Source organism: Lacerta agilis, chromosome 9 (genome assembly GCF_009819535.1).
Source record: "Lacerta agilis isolate rLacAgi1 chromosome 9, rLacAgi1.pri, whole genome shotgun sequence".
Classification (NCBI taxonomy): Eukaryota; Metazoa; Chordata; class Lepidosauria; order Squamata; family Lacertidae; genus Lacerta; species Lacerta agilis.
In genome coordinates this window covers 15626237-15636526 of record NC_046320.1, presented here as the reverse complement: position 1 = coordinate 15636526, position 10290 = coordinate 15626237, and the positions used below count along the sequence as shown (strand labels likewise).

Below are 10290 nucleotides of genomic sequence, written 5' to 3'. Positions count from 1 at the left end.
GGGTTCTCTCTCTCTCCATCTCAGGCCCAGGTCAACACTTGGTATCTTCATCCAGCTTCCAAGCACCTGGCCTGCACCTTGATTTACCTCTCACTAGGAGGGCCAGGACATCTGGATCTGGGCTTCCCTTATAGTTTCCCATCCCCAGCCTCGCATCCCTACGGGAATTGAAGGTAATAAGATGGGCTGTGACTGTGATCCAGTTTCCAACACCTCATGAAAACTCACCTGCCTGTATTTTGTGTTTCTATCTTGTATTTTTATGCCCTGAGATTTTCGGATGTGGGGTAATTAATTAATTAATTAGATTTCAGAGGAGCCTCTGTGACCCTTCACATGAACTGAAAACAGGCCCAAGGAACAATCCAACCCCCTCTACTTCCCATTACATATCCACGCCCGCTGTAAAAAAAAAAAAAAAGGTATCAAATGCGGATAAATACGAGATAATTAAAATAAAACACATAATATTCTCACTCAAAACGTATCGGTTGGTTCTGACGCATAAGCAAAGGCGTGCCTTTAAAAACATATGTTGTTAAAGATTTCCTTAGTTTGCAAAAGAACACGCATTCTCTTTTTTCCAAGTTGCAGAGTCTTTTTTTTACATTTGATCTAAAAACAGCATGTATACAACATTTTGTTGTATACAGAATAAGGTTGGGCAAGAAGCAGCAGCGGGGAGAGGGGTTTGGGGTGATAATACTTTAAGTGTGTCTGTGGGGTTTTATGCCAGTGTCACTTGGCCAGGCTCTCTACTTGTTTAATTATATATATATTTGGTAGTAGTGAGAGGTTGGGGGGCAGAGTGTGGTTGGTTGGTTGTCTTTAGTTGGCTGCAGCGAGATTTTTTGGCATCTGAGGCTTCCTTAACCTCGGCCCTTCAGATGTTTTGAGACTACAATTCCCATCATCCCTGACCACTGGTCCTGCTGAGTTGTAGTTCCAAAACATCTGGAGGGCCAAGGTTGAGGAAGCCTGGCGTATGTGATACAGGGAAGCCTCCTTTTTTTAAGAGGGCCTCCTTTTCTTAAGGTGTGCCTACTTTTGGAAACTATGGGACGCGAGTGGCTACTGCTACTAATCTCGGCCAACAAATCGCACTACACGTTTGAAGGTGCCTCAGTCATTCCAGACAGGAGTCTTTCCTTCCCAGCCCTACCTAGAGATGCCATAGGGGCATGTGCTACACCAAAGAGTTATGACCCTTCCCCTCCAGAGCTATGGGGGTGGGGGCTAGCCAGGTCCCCCCCCCATGAAGCCTCCAGAGGGGGCCATTGAGACTCCCAACCTATGTGTGTATGTGCGAGCGCAAATGTGCACGGGGGGTGTGTGTGCCAAACTGGGTCTTTGACCCGGGAGAAATGAAGCCTAGTTTCTCCCCTGCCTAAACATAAAATAAGATTCTAGTCCTCACAGTCCCAGAGGGTGGATTTAAAGGAGAACACAGGAAGCTGTCTGCCACTGACTCAAACCACATTAGCTCATCCAGCTCCGTATGGTCTACACTGACTGGCAGAAGCAGCTCTCTAGAGCAGGGGTCTGCAAAGTTTTTGTGGCTTGGGCCGGTTCACAGTCCCGCAGATGTCGCAGTGGGCCGGAGTGTGTGTGTGTTTGTGTGTGTGCAAACACTATTTCCGGCTTGGAGGAGGCGTGCGCAGCTTTCCATTGGCTGCAGTGACGCCTCGCTGGCCCGCCCCTCACCTCCGCGCCGTGGCTCTACAGCCGAGCGCCGAAAAAAGCCCTTTAAAAATGGGGGGGCAAAGCAGGTGCTGGCTGGCCGATTGCGGGGGTGGGGCCCCGAGTGTCAACCCCCCCCCCAGGGTGGTGCCCGGGGAGGCCCGCCCCCAACGCCCCGCCCACGCTACACCACTGGGCGAAGGACCCACTTCCCAGCAAAGAACTGACTGGGCGCTCCCCCGTCCTTCTGAAGGTATGAGCCACAGAAAGTGTCATCACGACCAACCGTGTCTTTCCACTTCCGCAAACTCAGGTCTCCTTGTCCTGCAGCAAGGAGGGTTCTGCCTTGGACCACAGGTCCAGGGGCTTGTTTCTTGTGGAGAGGAGGAGACAAGCAGAGGTGTCCTAAAAGAGTCTGTGCTAAACATCTCCAGACTCAAAAATTGATTATGGGCCTCTCTTGGGGTTCAGCTTTTTAGCAGGGGAAGAAAGGAGACATGAATTTCCCTCATTACACATTGCCGGTGGATGAACACTTTTGAGGATTTTGTATATTTTACTGTCTGCTTTTATGACATTTTGGTCTTTAAAATCTTTGCAAGTTGTGTTGAAACTCCCTAGTAAAAATCATTCCATAAACTTAATTAATATTAATAATGATAAATCAATGGGGCTCAAGGGAGTGCATTTATACATGAGGCTTTAAATTTGTCTTTCAGTCCCTCTGAGGTGCTTCCATGAGCTCAGCCAGCAGTGGACATTGTGGATGTGAAAAGGGGGGGGGGGGGACAGATGCAGGTGAGGTCCTTCTCCTCCTTGCAGATTGTGCGTATCAGCCACACATTTCAAGGGGATTTTGGCACCTCTGTGTCAGAGAGCCTCTCTTACCTATGTGTCAAGTCACCACAATTTTTTAAACAAAGGTCACAGCCGGTTACTTCTCTTTGCACACAGTGACACTTTTCTTTTTTTCTTTTTGGGTGCAGAACTGATCCCAGGGTCTGCTCTCCTAAAAAGGTCCTTTGCTCCACTTTCCATACCAGACATTCATACTCAGTGTCAGGACAAACTCCTGACTAGTTACCCAATGCTATGATGCTAAATCACCCTGTTTTGTGTGTCTAACCTTCCAAATCCTCCAGATGTTGCGGCTAGATTCCAACAGCCCTCATCCCTCTACTCCATGACATCTGACATCCTGGATCTGCTGCCTAGGGCTGATAGGAGTTGGGAGTGGAGAAACTAATTCAAGATGCTGGAAATGCACCCGAGTGAAGAATTAGCTCCTAGAATTTCCTATTTGTGGGTGGTGAAATTGGGGGTGGGGGGAGCATTTTACTGATTTATTATTATTATTATTATTATTATTATTATTATTATTATTATTTTGAGGTGAAATAATAATAATAGTTTGTCATTTGACTGCCCCAAATCCAGAGATTTGTACATAAGAGAATAAATACAGTATGATCTAAGAAACTCACTCTGCTCAAGAGTCCTAAATAATGAGAAGGGGTGTGAGGGCTCTATCTAGTGGACAAAGAAAGAACAACATTCAATAAGAACTTTTTAATTCAAATATCTTTGGGCAACTTTACAGCAAAAATAGAGTCCTCCATTTCCATTTCAGGTGGCCAGAAATATTGACTTTTCACAATATTGGACAGGAATCCAGCTTTCTGAAAATGCTCAAAGAACATACATGCAGGCGGAGTCTTGGAGCATGTTTGCTGCACACTTTTGGCAATGCAAAGGTGTGTTAGAAAATTTGTGATTGGCTGTAGAGGATATCTTTGACGTAACATGGCGAGTGGCTCTTGGGCTCAAATTCAGTTTGTCAGGCGATATTTGAATTCAGTCTTGAATACATGAAGAACCATTTGGCTATACCGTATCATAGACTACTCTCACGCACAACCAAGCCAAGGGATTTTTAAGCTGTGGCAAGGCAAAGGAAGGCTTGGCAGACCAAGCCAGCTAGTCATACGTCTGAATTTGGAGCTCAATGAACGTCATGGTACAACTTCTGTCCTCCCCTCTGCTATTCCGGAGGGAAGATAAGTTTTTAAAAGCCCTATCATGAACACAAGTGCCCCTGCAATTCTGGAGAGGTCAGTGACCCATACCTTCCTGCACTGCTCTTTATATCAAGATTTGCCTGAAATCTTTTATCAAGCAGCTCTGATTAAATCTGCCAGGATGATCAGTGGCATTCTATGGCCTTCTACTCCTTTCCAAACAAGATGCATCTATCACTCTCAGTGTGGCCAACTTCTGTGCTACAGCAAGCCAAATTCTCCAGGAACTGACCTCAGACCTTCTGCAATTTTCCTCTTTGAAGTTCATGGCATGATTACATCTTTTAAAATGTTGGTGCCCTATTTATTGAACTCTATGCTACTTCTATTTACTTTATCCTTTTTTATTGTTCTTCACACTCGGATGTGTTTTATGTGCCTCTTATCTTGCTTCTTTAATGCTGGTCATTGACTTCAACAATAAAGATTTGATTTGATGGTACAGCTCCATTTCTTCCTACCAGCTCAACCCACTGCATCAACGGCACCAAAGTCTGCTGTAGTTCCTAAAAAGCTTAGAAACACAGATTTCTCAAATAAAGTGTGACCTTGCTTTAGCAAAACATGTAATCTGAACACATCTTGGGCCAAACATGCTTATCTTACCCCTCTGGTGTACTGCTGTGTATCAGACTCGGAGCCTGAACACCAGCAGTTGTTACATGTATTCTTATTCAAAGTTTTGCGCTCATGGCTAAAGAAATGTTTTTCCCCCTGGAAATTTACTTGTGGAAGGTTACAAAAGCATATCACTGCATCCTCGTTGCATAGCACAGAAGCACTCTTCCGTGGATGACTCACTCGCATAACAAAAACCTGTTGTTGTTGCTGCAGTTGAATGTACATGCTGAGAATGGGCCAAATATCTATAGCACCAGTTAGAAGCATTATGAACAAGAGAACCTTTTCCATCAGCTTTTGCGTCCAACACCTCTGAATTTTCTTGTTAGGATCAAAGGGGGTGACAAATGTATTTAGAATGACATTTGCTTTCACTTTCATTCAAAGTATTACTTGCTTTTTCATAAAACCTTTATGAAGAGTTGGTATTAGCTGGCAACGTGTATACTTTATCTGTGGTGGTTTTCTAGAGATCCCGTATCGAAATCATTGACAGGCATTGGTAATCAGCTGCAGAAAGCTTCACATCCACAAGCATAGACGTATAAATGGAAAGCAGTCTTTCCCAGCAGTGTCCATTCAACAGCAGCACAATGGTTGAAAGACAGTTAACTGGACAATGTACATTTGGAAGCAATAAAGATGGCGCTGGGAGCTGTTCCACCTGGCGTGTCCAGACAAGTTATGTTCCAGTACTGCCTTTGTGTTTTTATTACTGGATTTTAATTTTACCACTAAGTCCATGATAGGTCAGAGATGAATGGATGGAGGCAGAATGCAGTGAAAGCAAGGCAGATCTTTATTTTTCTGTTGCAACAAGAGTTCCCTCCCCTCCTAGCAAGGAGGCAAGAGAGACCCAGAACAAAGAAGAAACATCTCTTTTAAGGGTTTGCCTTTTGGCTTGGAGGACATCCCCTCTAGTTAGAAATTACATCACACGTAAGGTGGGGTCGCTGTGGCTCAGGCAGGCCAAGGTGTGATATTCCTGAGGATTTAGCAAGTTTCACATTTCCAGATACAGTTTACACAGAACATTAGTGTTTGATAAGACAATCAGGATGCCCAGCCAGACATCCCTCAATGCAGAGCATCTGGGCAAACAATGACAATACAATGGAAGCTCATAGATACAGGAGGAATCCCTTCAGGAAGTTCTTCTGATTCCTACCTGTTCTCAGGCAAGGGGATTAAGGAGACAGAGGAAATATTTAGTCTTTAGGAGAGCCAAGAAGGCTTTTGGATTGCTCTCCTATACTATTTTAGACATGTGGTTTATATACTATGTATGTGTGTTTACCTTGTGCAATTATCAACATTTATTCTATATTTAAGACCTCAGAATTCCTATAACACATGCACAGGTCCCAGGTTCAATTGCCAGCATCTCCAGGTAGGGGAGAAAAGTCTGTATAAAGCAGCCTCTTTTTATTATCTAGGAATGGTCAGCTATTAAGATATCCCTAGCCTCCAAAGCAATTTGTCCATAGTAGCCCTACTAAATATTTAGTAAAGGTTTGGGAAATGTTTTCAAGCAGTAACAAATATAGTTCCCACACTTTAATCCTGCACCAGGGTGTATGGGGGTGTAGGGGAGGGGTAGTACCTCTGGGTGGGAGACAAATCATACTCCTTCTAGGGTAGTTTGTCCACCTTTGGTCCCCACCCTGCACTCGGCTCTCACCTGTGGCTCCTAGAAGCTGTCAGCATGAAACAGTGGCCACGCCCTAGGAAATGGCTTCGACTGGGTGGCTAAACCAGGTGAGAGTAGCCGATAGGTCTCAAACCCTCAGTGTTAGGGACTCCCCCTGCATGCGAAGACAGGCTCTGGCAGATTGAGCGGACAAGACCAATAGTAGGTCCAACGGTCAATAACATGGTTTCTACATGTGCTGTAGAGGGAAGTAAGGGGCAGATGGAGCTGGTCAACCCAGGAAAGTTGCTCATCTAGAAGGAAAATTCTGATCCTAAACCTTTGCTGCTTGTGGGATATCTTCAAGAGAAGAAAAGGCTCAGGAGTAAACCCTACACAAATCCGGAGTGGAGTCCCTAAGATGGTTGGATGGCACCTTGTACACCTCCTTCTGGCAGCTCCTGCAGCCAAGCTGTGCCAAGCGGATTTCTCTGCTTTCCTTTGGACCACACCAGTGAGGCAGCGAGTCTTGTTTTCCAGGCAGCCCAGGACCTCCATACACACGACTCAGGCTTGCGACCCAGGGAGGTTTGACAGCAGTTTGACTTCACTCTTGGAGGTGCACTCCACTCTCTCTAGACTCAGTTGCCAACAATACTGCATCTCATTTGAATTTTGTATGTAACTGTTTACTCATTTGTCGGTTTATATGGTTTATAGGGACAAGGCCCATATTATTACAAGGTGCCAAGTGACCCATTTGGATGTCAGCTTGTGCAGCAACATATATTTATGTCATATGGACCACTGTCTGGACACTAGAGTGACCTTTGAGGAGACAGTGGTTGGCCATTTCTGCAGTTTCAAATTGAAACCAGGTTAGTAGAAAAAAATATTAAAGCATTGCCAGGCTTTCTATGAAAAGAACTACTTACAGAAGTTCCAGGAAAAGACAAAAAGCTATGTAAAGTCATTCAAAAGATTTATATACTAGAAATAAAGTCAATGCACTCAAATCTTTACTTTTGAACAGCATGTTTACACATTAATAAGTTATCTGAAATGTGAGTTTTTCTCTTAACAACAACAAAATCCATGAAAACTGAACTGCAGCACTACAGTTTAGTTCAACACAAAATGTTACAATCAATGTACAGTACATAATTTAAAACTCTCTCACACCTCATTAGTTCCATAATCTACTCTGGTAATGTCTACACTACATTCACCAAAGCAATTCTCCTTCAATCCTCCAATGAAGAAAAAGGCAATTATTCCATTTGCTTAATAAAAAAACATTCAGTGCAGTGTTTCCTACTACATCACTGGGGGGGGGGGGGAAGTGGGCTTTATATCTTGAGAGTCAGCAGCTGCTACTGCTCTTTATGTAAAGTGTTATTATAAAACAATTCCATGTGTGGAGTCCTTTTTCTGCATGATCTTGGTTGACTCAAAGAACTAGGAGCATCACTGATGGAATAAGGAAAAATACATTCATTGGTGAGATCCCACCCAAAGAAGTCCTTACTTTCTTCCAAATGGATCAGACCATATTTTTAATCCTTTGGATAAAACAGGAGAGATAAAAAGCATTTTAGAAGGCTGTTGTCATGTCAATAAATGTACGTATTCTCTACAACCTAGCTTCTCTGCAAGAAGTTATACATGCGAGTACATTACATATCTTGAACAACTGGACAAGGACCATGTCTGAATAGATTCTGAAACATGGAATGTGATCTTCTTGGTCCCACATGCATAGGACAGCATACAAATGTTATCAAGTCACTGAGAGCTCAAGGAGAATCAGCAGGGTTACACACCCCATGTTTCTCCTAATGCAAATCATCCATCAGGGCAAACAAGACTTTTTCTGTGCCAAAACTAGGCATGAATGCAGATTGAAATGAGTCACAATAATCTGCCTTATCTGAACATCTTGAGCATCTTGCTCAAGAAAGGGATATTTTTGACTGAGTTGTTGCAACTGAGAACACCAGTTGGAATATTACTCATTCAAACAGATAAAGTGACTTTATTACCAGAATTATATGAAAGAAAGATAGAACAATGTTTTCAACAGTTCTTCTGAGATCAAAGGTAATTTCTTACAGAATTTCTTGCACAGGCATATGACTATATTAGTACAGAATACAATGTTCTGGACCTTGTATGAAGGGAATCTGTGTTTATCCATAACTCTGCTTCTCACCAAAATACTTAAAAGCTATGGTCCCATCTTTGTGCAATAACCTCTGCTTGTAGCTGAAAGGTGGAACAGAGTGAAAAACACACACAGATGCCCTTTTATTTGAATCACAGCATGCATACTTTGTACTGAAGCATTCATATCCAGTTGCTTCTTTTTTTGTATGAAACAGGCTCACCTTGTACTTGTTTAAGTAATTGTTTTAGAAATGTACTAAAGGTCATTTGGATGAATTCCTAAATTAACTCCTTTGCATGTCAACTTCCTTGGAATTGGAATACTGTACAGTATTAAGATATACATAATTTACATAAACACAGCTCTACTAAGCGTTTAGAACTATACCTGTAGGCTGAACATCTTCTTGTATAACATCAGCTCGATTTATTGCTTGCTCCTTTTCTGGTAAACACAAAACATTACAGTAGGTAATAAAGTACATTTATCCCTTAGTGTGGGAAGAAAATGACGGACACCAGCCTGCTCAAAACACCCATCTACCCTAATCGCTATCTCTAAAAGAAAATATGAGGCACTTTTCTGACTCATAACTGCCCCATACCCAGCCCTTCCATCCCCTTCCTCCTCATCCTGCACAAGATGAAGGGCAACTATCTGCAGTGAGGAGCCAGGTATACAGGTGAAACTCGAAAAATTACAATATCGTGGAATGGTTCATTTCTTTCAGTAATTCAACTTAAAAGGTGAAACTGATATATGAGATAGACCAGTGTTTTTCAACCTTTTTGGGGCAAAGGCACACTTGTTTCATGAAAAAAATCACGAGGCACACCACCTTTAGAAAATGTTAAAAAATGTTAAAAAATTTAACTCTCTGCCTATATTGACTATATATAAAGTAATTTTTCAATTTTTCCCACGGCACACCAGGCAACATCTCGCGGCACACTAGTGTGCCGCGGAACAGTGGTTGAAAAACACTGAGATAGACTCATGACAAGCGAGATATGTCAAGCCTTTATTTGTTATAATTGTGATGATTATGGCATACAGCTGATAAGAACCCCAAATTAACAATCTCAACTTTGGGGTTTTCATCAGATGCACGCCATAATCATCACAATTATAACAAGCAAAGACTTGACATATCTCACTTTGCATGTCATGAGTCTATCTCATATATTAAACTCCAGTAGCTAATGAAAACAATTGCTTACATAAACGGACTTTTCCATGATAATTCTAATTTTTCAAGTTTCACCTGTATTGTATAGACTCCCCACAAGTTTTAGATGTGCCTCCTCCGAAGGCATGTAATTTCGCTCCATGTTCAGGGTAACGGAATGATCCTATCGCACAGGCAGACACAGTAGAATAACTTTAAACCAATGAAGCTGGTGAGAAAGAGATAAGGGCAGAGCAGTAAGTCGTTCAAGGATGCAGCCTCCTTTATAAGTAGGTATTTTGGTCCCACAAGTATCTTTCATTTCTTAAGGTATTTATTGCAGCACACAGCTTGAGAATTACTGGTTTAAGCACCAACAAATACTGGATTTTTTATCAAGGTGGGCAGGAAACATTAGTACCATAGTAAATGAAAATGCTGGGAAAATATTTTTAAATCAGATAACAAAGTAAAAGGGAAAAAATGGGCCAAAGAGCCTGAACTGTGTACTATTACTGCTTCGAACAGGGGCGGGGCTCCGGCCAAGCGGCAGAATGCCGCGCGTGCGCAGAACGCGCTCCCCGCTCGACTTACTGTACTCCTCGAGGTGCATCAGGGGCCGAAAGTAGATGGGGTAGAAGGCCGCCCCCAGCACGGCCACGAAGCCGCCGAAGATCAGCAGCGTGCGTGGCACGCGAGCCATGAGGAGACGCCGCGGAGCCGAGCACGATCTCTCTCCCCTTCCGCCCTCGGAGGAAACTCCTTCCGCCTCCGGAGGCGAAGAGCGGACTCACTCGGAACAGAGGAGCAACGAGTTCCCTTGACTGCCCCCTAGCGGCGGCGGATGGAAACAACCCAAGTCCGCGAAACGACGTGCAGACTTACCACCTAAAGTTGCCTTAGCTTGCAGGTCTCTCGTGCAGGGGACCTTGGAAATTATCCTCTT

The 10290-nt window shown here is 43.4% G+C and overlaps 1 protein-coding gene across 1 annotated transcript; it reads right to left on the bottom strand.

The window, feature by feature from the left end:
- Positions 1-7360: 7360 nt before the first annotated feature.
- Positions 7361-10118, bottom strand: SMIM20 (small integral membrane protein 20). The gene is made up of 3 exons (XM_033161045.1): positions 9939-10118; positions 8564-8620; positions 7361-7571 (listed from the first exon to the last, which is right to left on the bottom strand). Exons 1-3 carry the CDS (start codon positions 10045-10047, stop codon positions 7534-7536), a joined length of 204 nt encoding a protein of 67 aa, XP_033016936.1. The 5' UTR covers positions 10048-10118; the 3' UTR covers positions 7361-7533.
- Positions 10119-10290: the final 172 nt, after the last annotated feature.